At 45.0% G+C, this 20091-nt stretch overlaps 2 protein-coding genes across 20 annotated transcripts in view; one reads left to right on the top strand and one right to left on the bottom strand.

The window, feature by feature from the left end:
• SHLD2 (shieldin complex subunit 2) overlaps positions 1-6039 on the bottom strand; it is a 93886-nt gene extending 87847 nt beyond the window's left edge. For 4 of the 19 annotated variants that reach the window (XR_011649127.1, XM_058299413.2, XM_058299420.2 and 1 more), the window contains exons 1-2: positions 5526-5945; positions 5111-5166 (exon numbers count right to left, since the gene is read on the bottom strand). The gene's annotated coding sequence lies outside the window, so the exon portion shown is untranslated. Of the gene's footprint in view, positions 1-5110; positions 5167-5525; positions 5965-6022 lie in introns of those variants that run through there. The other 15 variants (XM_071215955.1, XM_071215956.1, XM_071215957.1 and 12 more) reach the window with 13 other exon arrangements.
• A 424-nt stretch (positions 6040-6463) lies between these two features.
• GLUD1 (glutamate dehydrogenase 1) overlaps positions 6464-20091 on the top strand; it is a 36214-nt gene continuing 22586 nt past the window's right edge. The window contains exons 1-2 of the mRNA XM_058299411.2: positions 6464-6940; positions 19501-19581. Of these exons, the coding sequence (XP_058155394.1) occupies positions 6493-6940; positions 19501-19581 (529 nt within the window). The 5' untranslated portion in view covers positions 6464-6492. The remainder of the gene's footprint in view (positions 6941-19500; positions 19582-20091) is intronic.

Here is a 20091-nt window from a genome sequence, read left to right as displayed (position 1 = left end):
CAGAGAACTATACGTGTTGGAGGGATGTGGACAGACAGGAATGCTTATTCACTGTTGGTGGGAATATAGAATGGTACAGCCACTGTGGAAGACTGTTCAGTAGTTCCTAAGCAAGATGTATATAGATTTGCCATGTAACCCTACAATACTGAGTATTGTACCCAGAAGAATTGAGAGCAGTAATATGAACAGACACCTGCACACCGATGTTCACTGCAGTATTATTAACAACTGCCAAAAGCTGGACACAACCCAGGTGTCCATCAACTGATGAATGGATAAAGAAACTGTGGTCTATTCACACGATGGAATATTACGCAGCTGTCAGAAGAAATAAAGTCGTAAAGCATATGACAATCAACCTGGAGGACATTATGTTGCGAGAAGCAAGCCAGACACAGAAGTACAAATACTGTGTGACTGTGCTACTATGAAGTAAATATATTGTGTAATATATTGTATGACTCAAAAACATGTTTTTAATGTATCCGGTACATTTGAGAAATGTATGTTTTTATTCAACTATGTTTTCTTTTTAGTTTTTGTTTATACTTTTTATTATTAAATATACAAAATAAAGGTTTAAAAAAATTAAAATTTTTGCGCTTCAAAGAACACCATCAAAAACAGTTTGAAGACAACCCACAGAATGGGACAAAATATTTGCAAATCACTTATTTGTTAAGGGACTCATATCTAGAATATATAAAGAACTCTTAAACCTCAATAATAAAAAATACAACCCAATTTAGAAATGGGCAAATGGAATCTCAGCAGAGGTACAGGCAACACCTATTCTCCAGTTCATCGGACTCACCCAGCTCAACTAACAAAATAATGATGATGGATAACCCTCATGCCAAAAAGCAAAAAGAGATATAACTGCGAGCTAAACAGTTTCTTCCATCTACCCCATGGGATCCAAAAACCATCTCAGTCTGAAGCAGAATGGGCATTATCATCCAAAATTCCTCAAGACTGAGGAATGAACAAACCTAAGGAGGGAAATGCAATCACAGACCAAAGGAGATTTACTGTTATTATTCTAGTAACAGAAGAACCTGTAACCTTATTATAAGGATAGTGGTTACCAGAGGTTCTTAAGGTGAATAAGTAGAAACTAGGGCATTGGAATTGTTTTGCATGATATTGCAATGACACATACATGCCATTACACATTTTGTCAAAACATATAAAATTGTATGATACGAAGTATAAACCATAATGTAAACTACAGACTGTGATTAGGAGCAAGGCTTCAACATTTGTTCATCAATTGTAACAGATGTATGACTCCAATATAAGATGTTATTAATTGGGGAAAATATGAGAGGGGGAAGGGTGGGGTATATGGGACTGCCCTATGTTTTGGATATAAATTTTCTATAATCTAAAACTTCTTTAAAAATAAAGTAAAAAATTTTAAGGGCAAATGATCTAAACAGAAATTTCTCCAGAAAAGATATGAAAATGGCGAACAAACACATGAAAAGATATATAACTTCATCAGTCATTAAAGAGATGCAAATCAATACCACAGTGAGGTGTCACTGCCCACACGAGGCAGCTATTATCAAGACAGGTAAGTGTTGTTGAGGATGTGGAGAGACTGGAACCCTCGTTCACTACTGAAAGCAAAGTAAAATAGTGAAGCTGCTTTGGAAAATAGTTGGAGGTTCTTCAAGAAATTAAACAGAGTCGCCACATGACCCAGCAAGTCTACTCCTAAGTATACACTCCAAAGAATTGAAAATATATCTCCATGCAAAAACTTGAGTGCTCCTAAAAATATTATTCATGATAGCCAAAAAATGGAAACAGTCCAAAACTCCATCAATTGATGAATACACAAAATGTGGTATATCTATACAATGGAATATTATTCAGCAATAAAAAAAAGAAGGGCTGACACATGCTACAATCTGGGTGAGCCTTGGACACATTATTCTAAGCGCAAGAAGTCAGTGTCTAGATACACAGATTGAATGATTCTATTTCCATGCAATGTCCAGAATAGATAAATCCACAGAAACAGAAAGTAGAAAGCATGTGTTATCTTTTCAAATTATTATTTTTAAATGACTACATTGTTCATGTATTTACAGAATATGTCTTTCTAAATCCTAAGTTTTCTTCTAAAATATTTTTTTGCACAAAATTATTTAATTCAATCATGTAACATTTACCACAGAAGAATACAAAATTAAATTAGTCTACTCGTAACAACAGTTTCATTAAAAAATAAAATAAGGAAAACTGGCCCTCTCTGAAGTCATGCAAAAGGGTATGTTATCTGGGAAGGGGATTTGGCTCAACTGACAGAGTGTCCACCTACCACATGGGAGGTCCAAGGTTCAAATCCAGGGCCTCCTGACCCATGTGGTGAGCTGGCCCATGCACAGTGCTGATGCATGCAAGGAGTGCCGTGCCACACAGGGGTGTCCTCCGCATAGGGGAGTCCCACGCACAAGAAGTGTGCCCCATAAAGAGAGCCACCCCACACGAAAAAAGTGCAGCCTGCCCAGGAGTGGTGCCACACACATGGAGAGCTGATGCAGTAAGATGACACAACAAAAAGAGACACAGATTCCCAGTGCCGCTGACAAGAATACAAGCGGACACTGAAGAACATATAGCGAATGGACGCAGAGAGCAGACTTGGGGGGAATAGAGGAGAGAGGAGGGAAGAGAAACAAATAAAGTCTTCAAAAAAAAAAAAAAGGGTATGTTACCTATTCTGATCCCAAAGAGGAGCACCAAAAATATTTTTATCTTGGCAGCATCACTGGAAAATAGGTGAAACCTCCAAAGGATAATGATGCGGGTACTCATTTGGATGAACACCATCTGGTGAGCTTGGTGAACAGTCACTCATGTTATCCTCCTCTTAGAGGAAACTCTGGGGATTTCCATGATTAACATTTTGGCCAAATTCTTCCAGATAAATTTTTGAGGTCACCAAAGATTCAGGGAAACCTGGTTTTTCTCATGACTTGCTGCATTTAGGAACATCAGCACTCGAGGTGGGAGACCTCCCATACCCCAGTCCTTGGAGACAACAGGACTCTGGTGGCTGCTGGACTGGAAGCATGAACAACCAACACCGAGGGTCAAGAATCCCACCACGCAGCAATCTGGTCCACATCAGTCCTGGCAGGCTGCTGGGGAGCGTTATTTGCCTCTGTGTCTCCTGGCTGGCTCGCCAAATAATGTTAGGGGAAGGCTTTGGGTTCTGGGCCTCTAGGTTCTTGGCTTATGTTGCGTAAAAGAATTTAAGAACACATGATAAGGTAGGCAAGGGAGTGAAGAATTTGGTAAGATACAAGAAAACAAGAAAAGTACACGGTCTGAGGCATGGACTGTGGGTGTGATTCAGAGTGAACGAGAGCCTTCTAAATTATTTTTAAAAGCACAAAAGCATGGCATAGGTTAAGAAGAGACTTGGAATTTTAAACTGCAGGTGGAAAATCACCATGTCTTTGTTGAATGTTACCAAATGACTAAAATTCCCTTCAAGTTAAATTCTCGTCTATTTTTTGGCACTGGAAACTACTGATAATTAAACTTTAATTTGCAAAATATCTGCATATTTTGGGAAGTGGCTGTGGCTCAATCAATTGGGTTCCCATCTACCATATGCTGCCTTGTGAAGGCAAGCTGGCCCATGCCCACAGAGAGCTGATGGCCCGCGCTGGTGGACAGCTGGCACAGCCAAGATGATGCAACAAAGGGAGACAAGCAGACACAGAAGAACATGCAACGAATGGACACAGACAGCAGACAGTAAGCAAGTGCAAGGGGGTGAAGCAGTTTGATATAATTGATGAATTCCAAAAAGAAATATTGGATTATGCTTGTAATCTGATCTGTACCCAGGCATGATTAAGTTCTGATTAGGGCGTTGTTTCCCCACCCCTTGGTGGGTGGGGACGCACAGATAAAAGGCATGACAAAGAACAGAGTTGGGGATTTCTGATGTTTAGAGTTTGATGCTGAAGACCCGCGAAGTCAGCACCCAGAAGAAAGAGAAGCCAGCACCAGGAAGGAAGGAACCTTGAACCCAGAGAAAAGCAAGCCCCAGGAACACAGGAACCCAGGAAGCCTGAGCCCTCACAGACGTCGGCAGCCAACTTGCTCCAAATAGACTATGGTGAGGGAAGTAACTTGTGCTTTATGGCCTGGTATCGGTAAGCTCTACCCCAAATAAATACCCTTTATAAAAACCCAACCAGTTTCTGATATTTCACATCAGCACCCCTTTGGCTGACTAATACAGGGGGGAATAAATAAATAAAAGGAATCAAATTTTTAAAAATTTTAAAATATCTGCATATTTTATAAAAGTAATCATTCAGTGTAGAACTGATACTAGACTTTACAACAAAATAAATAATTTCAAACTGGATAGAAGTGATTCTTAAAAAAATATTTCTTAGACTAGTAGAAATCTCATAACTTTAGAGCCAGATATATGGGTTTCTATCTCAGCCTGCTATGTACCAGTTAGGTGATCATCAATTTACCTTCTCTATGTAAGCCTCAGTTTCCCCTTCTGTTAAATCTGGAATTACCTACTTAAGGCAAAAAATATTTCAACTATTCACTATATACTAAATATAAGAGAAAGGGAGAGTATGGATAATTTCACTTTTTAAAAATACTTGTACAGTTTTTTTTTTTTACAACTTGCATGTAATTAAAATACTATAAGCATTTTAAAAATTAAAGCAGCAGCTACTTTACAGTGTTCTTGTAGAGCCATTTGTAAGGCACTTACTCAGAGAAGACTCAATAAATAATAATTTTCACAGCTCTAACCTCACCCCTTTCAAATCCCTTCCTGAATTCAGGTGACCCAGGCTCCGAGGAGGCAAAGTACAGTATTCATTTTTCTGAAGGTTGTGGTTATCAAGGAAGAGATAAGGACAATAAAACTAAGCTTTTAAGCCACTTTCCTCAAACTATACCAAAGTATTTAATCTGAAGAGAAAAACATTTCCATATGTTTTGCACTGATGACAATCACTTTATTTTGAAACTCTGGGGCCTTTTTTTTTTTTTTCCCCAATGCTAAACTACAAGTCCATGAAATGAAAAGGAAATTTGGTACCTTGATCTTTTGACCAACAAACCCAATTCAGGATTCAGGCCAGAGAATATTTTTCACTGCAAAACACAAGACACACATAAGTAATAATACATAATTTCTTTCACAGACAAGGTTTTTAAAAAAAAAGAAAGAAAAACTACAGCTTCATATGTCAGGGCAGACAATTGTGCCTCTGAAGTACCGGATAGATGAATGTAACTGACCAGGACTGTCACCTATTTTATGGAATATTTCGAGAACTAAGAAACTCTATTTTCCATATTCTAATGGATGAATTACGCGAACATGTCAAGAGGGACAGCAATTTCGCATGTCAAAAGGAGCCATTTTAAAACCACCAAAATACCCTGGGCCGGCTGGCGCTGGTGACGCAGCTCTCGGGCCTGAGCAGGGACCTCGCGGGCGCCTCACTTACCAGGGCAGCGCGCAAGCAGCGCTTCCCCTCCAGAGCTACGCGCCGCTCTGATCATTCGTAGTTGTAACAATTTACGAATCCCATCTTGGACCGTTCAACCAAAACCTACTCATATGACCGGGAAAGAACGTCCTGGAGCGGGACGGCATCTCTGCGGTTTCCTGGTTTTATTTCAGACTATCTCAAGACGGAATTTCCGAGAAGAGGGATCCCCGCCGTAAACCGCAGAAAGACAGTGCAGTGTTTTACCTAACGTGTGAATGGGATAGGGCTGAAACGGAAGCGAGCCCCAGCTTTCGCCCTTCGGCGCCTGCGGGCGGTCCCCGAGACCAGCCTCGGGGGAGCGCGGGGCTGTGCCCGGGCCGGGGGCCCAACGCCGAGCCTGGGGCCCGGCCTGCGGCCGCCGCTTCTCCGCGCCCCGGGGCCCTCGAGGACCCGCAGGGGAGGCGCCCCGCCCGAGGGCGCGCGGGCGGGAAGGAGGGACAGCCGTGACTCACCGCCCCGGGCCCGCGGCCAGAGCGCGCCGCCGGCACGCCCGCGGCAGGGCCGGCAGGAAGCTCCCCCCTCGCCAGAGGCCCCCGGCGCGCCCCAGCGCCCCCCAGCGGAGGGAGGCCGGGCGCGCGCCCCGTGCGGCGGGCGGGAGGGAGGAGAAGCCCCGGCGGGCGCAGGCGGGCCCGCGCCCCTCCCCCGCGGCTGCCCGGGGCCGCCTGCGCCTGCGGGCCCCGCCCCGCCCGCACGCGCCGCGGGCGCCCCAGGAGGCCGGGCGGAGGCGGAGGCGCAGGCCCCGCGCGCCCCCGCGCCGCCGCCCCCCGGCGACGTTGGGCCGCGGCCGCCGAAGCCCGTCCTCCGCGCCGGGCGGCGAGGGCCGCGAGGGGAGGGGACAGCCGGGCCGGCAGGAAGCCGCGGCTTAAAAGGCCGCGCGCGCGCCGCGCTTCCTCCTGCGCGCAGGCCCCCGCGCGCCGCCGCCATGTACCGCCGCCTGGGCGAGGCGCTGCCGCTGCTGCCCCGCGCCGGGCCCGCCGCCCCGGCCGACGCGGCCGCGCTGCTCCGCCGGGCCCGCGCGCAGCCCCGAGCCGCCGCCGCCCTGGCCCTGGGGCCGGGGCCCGCGGCGCGCGCGCGGCGCCTCTACAGCGAGGCGGCGGCCGAGCGCGAGGACGACCCCAACTTCTTCAAGATGGTGGAGGGCTTCTTCGACCGCGGCGCCAGCATCGTGGAGGGCAAGCTGGTGGAGGACCTCCGGACGCGCGAGAGCGAGGAGCAGAAGCGCGAGCGCGTGCGCGGCATCCTGCGCATCATCAAGCCCTGCAACCACGTGCTGAGCCTCTCCTTCCCCATCCGGCGCGACGACGGCTCCTGGGAGGTCATCGAGGGCTACCGCGCGCAGCACAGCCAGCACCGCACGCCCTGCAAGGGAGGTGAGCGGCCGCGGGGGTGCGGGCCCGCCTCGGCGCCGCGCGCTCGGGGGGAGCGCCGTCCCGCCCGAGACCTCCGCGGGGTGGCCCGACGCCTTCCCGCGCGCCTCCGCGTCGGGCCGGCGCCGCCGGCAGCACTGGGCCAGAAGGTCCCGGGTGGGCCCGCCTGGGTGGGCCCGGCGCGGGCGCTTCTAGAAAAGGGCATGATCGGCGCGGCCCGTTCCGCGAGTTTTCGGGCATGCCCGAGCGCCCGCCGTGAGGGGAAGGATTTCCTGATTTTATTTTCGCTCCTGTTAACAGCAGTGACAGATGATGGAGCACCCTGAGGAGAGGGTATGGCCCTGTGGGTTTGCAATCTAGACGGTTTGGCTAGCCAAAGGAATGTATAGCACTTCACTTTCTAAAATAATTTCCTAGCCCTGAAAGCCTCTGCTGTTTCATACAGGCACACGTTTTAAAAATTAGTACTGTATACGAGCAGTGTAACGTCTCTGACAAATAAACACCGGGCGCCCTGACAGTAAATCCCAAGGGTGTAGACTAAGGGCAAACCGGCCAGCCAATGGAATGAAATAGCCTTGGGGGGTGTGTACCGGTCCTGGCTAGCACCAGGTTTGAACTCGGAGAAAAAGAGATGAGGTTTGTGAAGGGGCGGGCTCAGTCACAATTCGGTAGGCACCAAGTTATGCTCTAGTTTAAAATTTGAATGTCTGTAGTCAGGTTGCTTGCTTTGAGCAAATAAAAGCTTTTTACGTTTGTTCTCTACTACATTGCGTAACAATTCATCTTTAAAGGTGTTAAAGGTAACGTAAAATAGAAAAGACAAAAATCCCTTCTTTTCCATTGTAAAACGTGTGTATGGTTGAGGTCCACCTTCTAGACCAGGGGAAGGAGGTGCGAGGCTGGGCCAAGTGGTTTGGCCTGTAGGCACAGAGCGTGTTGAACTAGACCTATTGTCTAGAAAACCCGGCCCAGGGTTATTTCCCAACTGACTTGTAAGGATGAGTTTTAGAAATCATCTCTCCACCAGAAAAACTCCTGCTCCAGCTCTGCTGGCCTTCCCAGCAGGGGAGCAAAGGTTGCTTAAACAGCTTAATGATTTACTTTTTCCTTCTAAATTTGCATTTGACTCCACCCACTTCCCTGACTTTCGGGGCTTTATATCCTCAGGGTCTCCTGTTTCCTCTAAAACTAAGGTTTGAACCACTTTGACACCTAATTTTCATTTTCTTTTTTTTTTTTTTTCTGGTTTTTTTTTTTTTTTTTTTAAGAGGTGCTGGGGCCCAGGGTTGAACCTGGGACCTCATATATGGGAAGCCGGTGCTCCACCACTGAGCCACGTTGGCTCTCCTGACTTGGTTTTTTTGTTTACTTGCTTGTTGTTTGTTTTTCTGTCTGTTTGTTTTTAGGGGGCACCTGGAACGGAACCCAGGAACTCCCGGGTGGGAAGCAGGGGCTCAACCGCATGAGCCACATCCAGTCCCTCTGATTTCCCTTTGAGCTCCAAAATTTTATCTAATGTACTCTATTAGTCTTCTGTGACTGCCTCAATCACTAAGCCAAGAATACTAGTTCAGACTCCCAAGAAAAACAAACACAGATAAGTTTTGTAGGAAGAGGCAAAGTATAGAAAATATTAAATTGTAATGTTTCTTAAAAATGGACATTAGGTTTATTGTGCTATCTTGTAGGCAGCATTTCCCAGTCCCTACTAATATACACCAGTATGTGCTCTTTTCTGTATGACCTGATCTGGGTTCCTTAAAATTTATATAGTTCTGTTGTATGCCAAGCCGTCCCCTACCTTTGTATAAGTCACCGCTTCACAAACTCAGGAAAGCAGCACAAGTTTACGTAGTTTGTCATTCCTGTGCCTCATGTTGCCACAGCAATTTTCATCAAAATATTGAGCCTAGCAACAAATTGCATCAGCCACATGAAAGCTGTTAGTGTAGCACTTGTCCTCGAAGAGCGTGGGATACAGTTGTCTGTTTCATTTAGCCCCCTTACAAACAGGTATGCCCCTGAAAGCTCTAAGCACCCAGCATGTAAACCTAGAGAAAGTGAATTGTAACTAGGACTTAATAGCAGGCATTGCGAGATAATGGAATGTCAAGGGAAACTGGTCTCTACAAAGGGATACGTTTATTTTGTTAAGGACTTTGATTTGATGTATTATTTTGTGTGGTCTATGTATCTTTTAAAAATAAAAATATTTTAAAAGAAGGAATTTGAAAGACTTTTTGAAGAGAAGAGGATTGGGGAGGATTATATAGCTATGAAAGCTCTCACAAATATTTTAGTGTGCCTAAGATAAAATAATAACCTACTAAGTGGGTGATCAGCAAAATGTAGCCCTCCTTTGTTTGCTTTCAGAGCACTCCCAGGGTCTTCGAGCCTTTTATCGCCCTCCTCTGATTGCAGAGCATTTGCATTCCAGAAGTGCTTATTTTCAGCAGATTTTTTTTCCCTCCATTTAAACATTAAAACTTTTTGACTTGGGAGAAATTGGTCTCACTCTGTTCTCAGAAATACAGAATTTATTAGTTGATAGTTTGGGTTTTTTTAATGTTTTGGTTAAATCCTGTGAATTTAGGACTTTTCCTCAAACACATTTTAGCACACTCATCTCCCTCCCACCCTCAGAGAAATGCCTGCTCCCCCCTGTACCCAGAAGGGGGAAAAAAAAGAAAACCAACCTCTTCTGTTGCTCCTCTTTGGCCTTCCCAACCCTCAGCTTTCCGTGTAAGTTTTGAGTGACTCCACACCTGAGTTTTCTGAAATCAGATTCTCAAGGTTGAAGCAAAACCATAATCTGATTATAATCTCTGCAAGGGAAACAGGTGGTTTTAAGAACTGGGGGTTCTGATGAGCGCTTTATTCCAAGTAAATATTTAATAATTCCTACTGTTTTTGTGCTCCGCTTTCAACTTCAACATCAGTTTTGGAGACACATACCAAAAAATCCACCCTGTTAACTAACAGTTAACACACTGGGATATTTTTATTTCTTTTTGGTTTGGTTTTGGTTTTTAGTTTTCCTAAAAAAAAAAAAAAAGGGTCAGGCTGCATAATTCCCACGTATATTTAAGCAGTGCCATTAGATTTGCAAGAGTGTGCCATCGGCTTTGAAGGGAAATTTTAAGGGAGGTGTGAAAAATATCGCTCAAAGGTTTGTTTGAAAATATTGATTATTCCTGTTAACTTTTCCAGTAAACTCTGATTTTATTGGCCATGGTTCTGCCTGGGAACAATCCACAGCCTGCCTATTTGGTCTCAAGTTTACCATTTAAAAGTCCATTTGGGTGAAAAGTACAGGATTGATGATAGCGTTCACTGACGTGGGTGTTGGTCTCAGGTTCCCTTCCAGCCTGCCCACCCCCTCTATCTTGATATTAAAACTACTAAGGTGGTATTCCTGGTGACTGATTAATTCTTGCTCTAGTCACGGAACTTTCTAGAGAAGTTATCGTCATTCAGATGTAGTTGATGGGCTGTAAATGGAATCCACTAATACATTAACCCTAAATATTTTCTTTATTTACAGGTATCAGTACAAAAAAGAGTATACTCTAGATTAACCCTTAGGAGGCAAAATGTAGAACAGAAGCTGTGAGAGGAGATGGTCTTTGTTCTGGGGAGGTGGATTCCTTCAGCCTGGAAGATAGAATTGTGTGGTCAGTGGTGGAGCTTTGGGGAAGACTGCAGAAAGTACTGCTACCATTTTAAAAAGAGACGCCCTTCTCCTTCCCTGGTGGGGGGAGTCTGCGGCGACTGGGATGTTGCTGACTCATTTCTACCATGCTGAACTGACAGCTACTAAAACTAGGGTAACCAGTAAATGCACACCGGTCAAGCGTAGGTGTACGTCTGCATCTGCTTCCACAGGATTAAAATTGTTAGGATTTAATTCATTTGGAAAGTTCAGTTCAGAGGCAGGTAATTTGTACATCTTTTACCCCTAGTCCTTAACCCTGAGGGTTTTTTTTGTTCTGTAATACTTATTAACTAGATATGAATGTTGCTGTTATAAAGGCCTTTTTACTCCATGGATGCCAAATGCCTCTTTTCTCCCCCAAGGGTGTGGGGGATTAAAGACCTGCCCTGACGGTGGAGACATGTACTTGAGATTATCATTTGGTCCTTTGGTCACTTGTGCGTGTGAATCCATCTAGCAAGTTTGCTCTGGCAGTAAAAACCCGATGTGCGGAAAGACAAACACTCGCTGCTCACCCATTATGCTAAGAGCACTTTGCGGGAACTGGAGCGTCACTAATTGGGGGGGCGAGCCCCAGTGTGTACTAAATGCCAGAGAAACACACTTTTACAGTTAAAGCACAAGAGGGATTGATGGTGGACCTTCTGGCTTATCGTGGGAAGAAATTTGGTTTAGTGATGTTGATGATAACTCAAATTCTTTAGGAAAATCATTTTTTATTCACTTGAGTTAGACATACCGAGGGTCCTGCCTGGAACCAGTGGAGATTAAAACATGAACTCATAGATGCTGAAAAACACCTAGACACGTTAGTCTCTGACATAAGACTCTTTGGCATTTGTTTGTTCATGTAATAGGATTTAGAATACAAATAAGAGAAAAACTTCTAATATCTTTTTAATAAAACATATTGATTTGTAAAGGGCCCATAATTCCTTTACCCAAGAAACCCTTATTAGAATGTGTTTGTATGATTGAAATACTCAAATAGTAATGAAAGTTACAAAATGAAGAATGAAGCATCCCCACCTCCAGTTTCCCCGCCTCGAGAATCAAAACAATCTTAAATTCAAAGTTGGTTTCTAAAATTGCCCTGGCCATCCATATAGATTAATACTTTCCCATTTCCGGAGGCAGAAATTAAAGCAGATTAATGTAAACATCAATAACTATTAAACCCTCAAGTGTTAATGTATTAAAGACTACCGATGAAGGCAGGAAAAGTTTTGTGAAGGTCAGGAAATCCACCTGGGAGAGGGCTGCTCAGGCCCGCCCTTCCTTCACCAAAGGCAGCCCTGCCCTGGAGATTCCCTGGCCCTGCTCACCTTCTGCCTCTCACGGTCACCTGGCAAAGCAAGTGATAAAAATCTGGAGCTTATTGAGCTCCATGGGTGTCCTGGCCATTTTGCTGAGTAAGAGCTTTTCTTTTCCTCTTAATAACCTCATGAGATCCTACTGGTATCCCCAGTTTTTCGAATGTGTGTACGGCTGAAGAACTCAGCACCTTTTGCTCGGTTACACAGCTGGTAAGCAGTGGGTTGGGTTCAGACTCTGGTCTTCTGATCCCGGCCCCATCTTCTTCGTCTCTATTGGCCATGGTTTATTCACGTAAGAAATTACATGTTGTATCTTGGGGTCTGCATTGCTTGAGCACCTTGTAATGCCATTAACACGGTGATTTCTAACATTTTGGATTGTGGCCACCTTTGAAATTTGTCACAGGGTATCAGAAGACATACCTTCCTCCTAGGAAAAAATGCATATTCAACACCTTTGTATACAGAACGTGTTCATAGATGATATCTATAGAGGAGGTACATTTACTCAAATTACTAAGGCAGTGAAATAGCATTTTATAAGAGTTTTTACATTGAAAGAGGTACAGAGAGACTTTGGTGTTTAATGGATTAATGTGTTAGCCAGAGCAACTCATTTCTCTACCAGGTGCTACTACACGTCTTGAAGGGTTTCAGCGGGAAAAATTAAAATCACATTCTTCAGAGTGTCTTTGTAAAAACCTGTAAGAAAAGTCTATTTGCCCTGAATTCTGTGCTTCCTCTTCACATTCATGGAGAAAGCCTCCCAGATCTGGTTTTCCTGCATGGCCTCTTGGCTAGAGGAAAATGTGAAATGTGACACACATGAAAATGGTTAAAGTTGTCAGTAGTTTGGCTCCTTTTGCCAAGTATGTCAGCATAGAGCACTTAAAAAGCATTTGTACTTATCGGGCATTAGTAATATCTCAGTGAACTCTATTTAATCCCTTTTACCAAGGTAGAAACAGCAAAGGAATAAACATGGGTGATAGATATTGGTTTCTGAATAAGGATGGCTGTGAACCCTAAATGATATTCCAAATAAAGCTATTTTTCCATCGTGGGGGTTTCTTCCCCCTATAGGCAAAAGCTTTAAACTTTATGCTTAATTAAGAAATGTTCCTTAGTTCATAGGGATTTCTGATAGTTAGCCTGTTCATTACCTGTTTGTGTCAGGTACCATGTCCCATGCCCAGGGAGGTTAAAGGGAAAAAAAAAAAAAGAAGCTAAATTTTTTATTTCATCACTCCCCCCAAAATAAAGCAGAAGTCAGGGTTGTTGGATGGACGGCAATAAACGTAGGAGGGCAGCGGGACCAGGAATGCAACAACCAGGGTTTGCAGTAATTCCACAGTAGCAGTGGAATGCGAAGTAAAGGCTGGATAAAACAAGACAGGGTTTCCAACCTGTTGGATGTATGTGGAATGGCGGAAAGAGTGGCAACAAAGATAGCTCCAACATTTCTAACTTGAGACGTTGATGGAAAAACGACGCTGTCCCGGACTGAGCAGGGTTGCTGGGAAGGAGGGTTTTGGAAACGGAGGAGCTCGAATGGAAGAGGATGTGTGGGAAATCTGGGGACGTAAATGCTTTTATTGCTTATGTCCCGGCAGAGTCCAGTTGCTCTGTCTGTGGAATCTGTCCATATGTTGGCGCCTACTCCCTATAATAATACAAGACCCAGCTCAAATATCCTAATCTTGTAAATCATTTATGTGAAACGAGAGACCCAAAATTTTGAGCTTTTATCTCTACTCCCTTTTAAGTCTTTTTATAACAAATCACTATGATCTTTTGCTAAATATAACCAATTTCGTAAGTCACCAGTTTAACTGTCATTTCCAAGACCTCTTTAGTATGAAGGTGTGACTTAAGTTTTCTCTTACTTATTGTCAAAATAAGGAATCTATTAAAAAGATTCACAAGATCCCTTTTTGGTGTATCATCTTCCCTCCATCCATCAGGCAATAAGCCAGGTACTTAAGTACAAAGCAAAGCTCTATATTTGATGGATGTGTGTGTATGTGGAAGCAGGAAAAATGATTTGTAAGGATATACATTTAAATCCCTAGGGGTGGTCACCCCAGAGAAGGAGATGGCGGTCACAAGTGGTGACCAAGGGAGACTTCAGCTTTTTCTACAGTTAAATTTTTACCACAACATACACACAGGTATCACATAATTTAAGATTTGTAACAAAAAGAAGAAATGAAATATTTTCAGATAAGCATTTGCCTCCTGGAAAGCTAAAGTTTGTCTCTTCAAAATGGTTAAAAGAAATTTTGATAATGGGATAGAAATCAAAAGTATATGTCTCCCTGCTGTCTGGCAAAGTGTATGATTTTTCTTAGCCCCGATAATAAATAGTTCCTTCCCCGTACGGACTGAATTTTTATCCCGGATTTGTAGTGGTCACATAGGTCATGTTTTGCTGGTGAGTGCTGGTTCCTCGCTGCTGCTTTCTCTCCTCTCCTCAGTTTACATTAGTTTATGCTCTTCTCTTGTGAGTTGGGAGATTATATCAGTATTAAGTATTAAGTGAGAGAAAGTAGATTCTAAGAGTAAATTGCAAGAGCTTCAGTGAGTGGATGTTAAGTTTCTGGCAAGCCTAAGCTTCTGGTAGAATTCTTGGAGATTGAAAAAATTATTTCTGAGGAGTGAACAGAGTAAATGTTGAAAATTGGATTTCTGATGAATTAATGAAGCCCTATTCAGAGATGCAGGTTCAGGTATTCACTTAAAAGCCTCCTAAATTTTCACAGTTGTGCTCTCTTAATGAATTATCCTCAAAAAACAATATGGGTGACTGAGTAGCTATGGGCTTTTTGCGTGTGTTTTTGTTTTTGAGTCAGCTAGCAAGAGAAAGAAAAATTCAAGCTAGTCGGTTGTGGTTTTTGAGCTGACTCTTTAAAGTAATGAGCTGCCTTGTTTTCTCCATCACCATAGAAACTTTTGCTTTGGCTTTTTGTTTCTTCTAAGAAAGAAAAGCTTAGTGTGTACTAGTTTTTAGACTCGAGGATACAGAGGAATATTTGTGGTGATTAAGTTAAAAGGCAGTGATGTTTTGTGCTGGTTGTAGTTTGCAGACATCTGGGTGTCATTAATTTCTCTTGAAACACCTGGATGCCAGTTAGCTGGAGAGTTAGGTTAACTTCCTAAAGGTAGGATTTGAGAGTTCCTTTTGCAGGAAGTGCTCCATTCTCCTGCCAGCCCTCCCTGCGGCTTTTCCGAGGCTGGTAAGTCATAGGTATTGTGGTGGCATTGCTTCAGGTTCGGGTGGGGCAACGGGAAGCACAGGTTACTTTGTCAGCAGGTCAGAACGTGGTCCTTGATCTTGGACCCTGCTTAATGACGTCAAGCCCGTCATGCCCGTGGTCCACACCCCAGTAACTGACCCATCTGCTTTCTAGCCTAGTTCACCTGACTCCTGCTTGTCAGCAAATGTCCCTATCCCTGTCTCTGTATGTCCTCTCTTACCCCCGCTATTGCTGTCACCCAAAGACCTAGTGATGTGTCTGCCAAGCACTAGTAGTGGGGGGGGGCTAACGGATAGTGCTCCAGCACCTAGTCTGAGTACAAAAATCGCAACTCACTCTCCCCTATTTCCAGAATAGAATGTTTGCTTCCTCTAGTAGCTGTCCCTTGACCCCATCCATCCTGTTAGTCCTGCTCGCCTTTAGCTTTCTCAGCCTCAGTTTCCCTACCATGGAGGGGGGCTTTGTTTTCTGAAAAGTGACAATATTCAGACCACAAATTGGATCCCTCTTTGTTTTAGTTTAATACTTAAGGTTTTATGGTTTTTCTTGTCTGTATGTGGCCATTAGCTATAATTTAACTTTATTGAATGAATCAAATTGAGTAGCCTTGAAATATACTAGACGCTCAGAAATGCTCATTTTCCCTTTTCTTTCACACCTTTGAAGTACGTGTGGCATCATTTTATCCTTCGCATCACCGTGTTATTTCTCCAAAAACCTCCGAATTTATGGATGTAGAGAGCACATCCTTTGCAGTCGGGCTCTTCAGAACGGGTCTGTGTGTTTTCTTTTTTCTTTTTTTTTAAGATATATTGATTGATTGATTTCTCTCCCGCCCCCCCCCATCCTGGTTGTCTGTTCTTTGTGTCTATTTGCTGCGTGTTCTTTGTCCGCTTCTGTTGTTGTCAGCGGCACGGGAATCTGTGTTTCTTTGTTGTGTCATCTTGCTATGTCAGCTCTCCGTGTGTACAGCGCCATTCCTGGGCAGGCTGCACTTTATCTTGCGCTGGGCGGCTCTCCTTACGGGGCGCACTCCTTGCGCGTGGGGCTCCCCTACATGGGGACACCCCTGCGTGGCAGGGCACTCCTTGCGCACATTAGCACTGCGCATGGGCCAGCCCCACACGGGTCAAGGAGGCCCAGGGTTTGAACCGCGGACCTCCCATGTGGTAGACAGATGCCCTAACCACTGGGCCAAGTCCGCCGCTGCTGTGTGGTTTTCATGACGCAATTTTTGTAGTTATCTTTGACTTCTAATCCCACATGCAGGGGCAGCTCGCCTCCCCTTGGTGTGCTAAGCCCTAACTGGAGTTTGTTTGGTTTCTAGTATTCTATGGATTATTTAACTTGGGGAGGGGGTATACTTTGGGTGTTTTTGTTTTTCCGATCAACAGTTTCCATAAAAGATACCCTGTACTAGAATGCTTGCCCTCTTCCAAAAAGTAAGTATTTTATTTACGTGTCACTGATTTATTAGACATTGAAGTGAAACAGGTTTCTTCTTTAGCCCTGGAAGTAGCTACTGACCTTGAAGTACGTTGATTTATGTCCCTCTGTCCGTCCCACCCATACCTGCTCCAGGGCTACTTTCCTTGTAGCTTCAGTCCACAAAACATTCTCCATTGGTGGATATCAGCAGAAAATACCTGTGTTGTGAGGAGGAATTTTTGAAGCTTAATGATCAGCTGAGCTCTCTAGACAGGCGTGGCTGGGAAAAGACATTTCACTTAATGGAATTCTGGGTTCCATCCATTGGAAACATGTTTTTCATTTTACATGCGCAGTTTTTGGCTCCTGTCATTCCAGGGCATTTGTAATAAAATAGACTTTGTTTATACATTTTTATCGAAGGAGGGGTCCAGTTTTTAATTAGCGCCTTTGTATAGAATATTCGATTGCCGTCTGGGGGCGATTCTTCTCTGGCTTGTGAAGAGGGCTGGGTCAGGCAGAGTATGTGGAGGCAGAGACAACTGACACGGTTTGACTGCGTCCACAGGCTCTGAAAGAACAATGAAAATCCTGACTTTATCAGTAGAAGAAATCTTAATTCTTAAATAGAGCGCTATTTTACCACCCCCCACCCCTCATGGCTTTTTCTTAAGGTAAGAGACCAAGGCTTATTGAGCTGTTTGTTCCAGTTCCCATTTGTTCATTTCGTTGTGTTTTGTTTTGTTTTTGCTAGGTGTGCAGCTACTCTGCAGTACAGCAGCGTCGACAGCTCAGCCTCAGCTCCCGCTGCCGGGGCGGCCTGCGCGCACTTCCGGGGCGCGTCGGCGGGGTCGCGGGGTCGCGGCGTCGCGGGGTGTGGAACTTAGGGTAAATTGCTTCACCCGGGTAAGCGCGGCCGTGGCCCCGCGTCCCTGGGCCCGGCTTTCGGGTCGGGAGGCAGCAGCCGGGCCTCTCGCAGCACCGAGGGCCGCCGGGCGCCATTTCCTCCCGGCCCGGGGTGAAGCCGCGAGCAGGGGGCGGCGCCGTCCCTGGCGAGGACCCCAGAGTCAGGGCGGCCCGCGCGCTTGCCCTCTCCAGACGCCTCCCGCTGCTGGGCCCAGGGCACGGGACTCGGCACCTCGCCACAGCGCTTCCCGCAGAAGGGCGGGAGGAACTGCCGGCCCAGCAAGGACAGAGGCTGCCGTCTGCGCGGAGGCGGCGGCGTGCGCGAGGGCGTGGCGGGCCGGGCCTTCCGAGCCTCCGCGCCGAGACGTCTGGTGTTGAGGCTGGATCTGTCGACCTTGTTCACCGTCCGTTTTCCCACATGTGTACTTGAACGCCCGGCTGGCAGATCACCCTCACCAAAAAGAAAAAGGGACATGCAGACGCCGTGGCTGAGTTAGCTGCCTTCCCGCATCCACTGGAAGGTGGTGTTTGTCTGTGAGGCCACTGTGGCTGCTTCCCACGGCTGGTGAGCTCCTAAGGACAGGACTTTGCCTTCCTCCTTCACGCCCGCGCGAGGGGTCCCGTATGCCCCATCAGCTCGCGCCCGGCTTTCCCTCGGAGCTGTCAGAACGCTTAGAACCAAGTCCACGTGGGACTCCCCTACTTTTTTTATGTATCATTTATGTAAACTTAAGTATCTTTAAAAAACAAAAAATTAAATAAAATTTATGTGAGGGGAAAAAAACAAAACAAAAACCAAATCCAGACTTATCTGTAGCACTTCCTGGGCATCCAGAACAGCAGCTTTTGGAAACCTTTTGACTTCTTCAGGAATTGTGTCATATAAGCCACTTCTAGTGTTCTTGGAAATAGCCAGGTGGGAAATGTGAAGTGTGGGGACATTTTCAACTTGTAGCTGCGTATGCAAGGGCATTCGTGGGGGTGCAGGGAGCAGGGTGGGTTGGTTAACAAGCAGCAAGGAGGATTCTGGCCGATGACACAAACTGCAGGTCCTCCAGAGATGGCTTGTTGGGGGATCATGAGCTCATTGGAAAGAACAGGGTGACCAGGCTTCACATGTTACATGGTAGGTAGCTGAAGTTGACCTGTTCACTCGAGGAATTTTCAGCCTCTTGGCCAATATGCTTTGTGCCTATTGGCTCACGTGGCTTTTTGGAAGTAGGCCATTGTTATTTATAGTCAGCTTAAGTTACAATTAAGTTTTAACATATTTTTCCCAGAAGCAGAAACGTAGTAAAGATAAGGGTGGGAATGCCAATTTTCTTAGCATTTATAGAATGACAAATGCTCCTTCTCAGGGCATTAGGAAGCATTTCATATATAGTCATGCCTTCTGCAAAAGTCAAGCATTTTTTTAAAAGCTTACTGGAAAGCTTTTTTTTTTTTTAAGATTTATTTTTTATTTCTTTCTCTCCCTCCCCTCCCCCCCCCCCCCCCCCCCCCCCGAGTTGTCTGCTCTCTGTGTCCATTCGCTGTGTGTTCTTCTCTGACCGCTTCTATCCTTATCAGCAGTACTGGGAATCTGTGTCTCTTTTTGTTGCGTCATCTTGCTGCATCAGCTCTCTGTGTGTGCGGCGCCACTCCTGGGCAGGCTGCACTTTTTCACATGGGGCAGCTCTCCTTGTAGAGCACATTCCTTGTGCGTGGGGGACACCCCCGCTTGACAGGGCACTCCTTGCGCGCATCAGCACTGCACATGGGCCAGCTCCACACAGATCAAGGAGGCCCGGGGTTTGAACCTCGGACCTCCCATGTGGGTGACGGACGCCCTATCCATTGGGCCAAGTCCGCTTCCCTGGAAAGCTATTCTAACTACATCTTTATTGTCCTTCCTTCTCACCAATCTTCTATCCTGTTTTTCTTTTTAAACCCTGCCAGGCATCCGATACAGCACAGATGTGAGTGTGGATGAAGTGAAGGCTTTGGCTTCTCTGATGACGTATAAGTGTGCGGTGGTTGGTAAGTGAGCTGCTCTGTTGTTACCTAAAAAGAGCTTTTTGGGGAAATATGTTTAGCTAAGGGTTATTTTTAAGGTGCTAGAGAAATAGACCTTATCAAATGATTTTATTAAGATGCACATTTTAAGGCTTACGTCTCCTTTCATTTAGTTTTAATTAAGATTTAATCTTTTCACGTGGGAAATTTTTTTATAAGAACTAATTACATTTTCCTTTAAGGGGAGATCTTTGTCTAAATCTCTTTCTATACTTTTTATAAAAACAAAAATCACAGTAGAAGGAAAGGAAAATACATCTTTGAGAAAGAGTAAAGAGTACTGGTTAAATATTAATTTCTGTTCTTGAGAATTTTATTCGAAGTATGCCACTTTAGAACAGAATCACTGGGTTTATTTCTTGAGTGTTGTGAAATTAAAGCTTAAAGCAGTACTACAATATTGTATTGCTTAGTGCTGTCTGATTTTTTCTTCTTTTACTCTCAGAAGAATTAATTAAAAAGATAAAATATTTC

This window comes from Dasypus novemcinctus, chromosome 6 (assembly GCF_030445035.2).
Source record: "Dasypus novemcinctus isolate mDasNov1 chromosome 6, mDasNov1.1.hap2, whole genome shotgun sequence".
Lineage (NCBI taxonomy): Eukaryota > Metazoa > Chordata > Mammalia > Cingulata > Dasypodidae > Dasypus > Dasypus novemcinctus.
The sequence above is the reverse complement of the archived record's forward strand: the minus strand, read 5'-3'. Positions and strand labels throughout refer to the sequence as shown.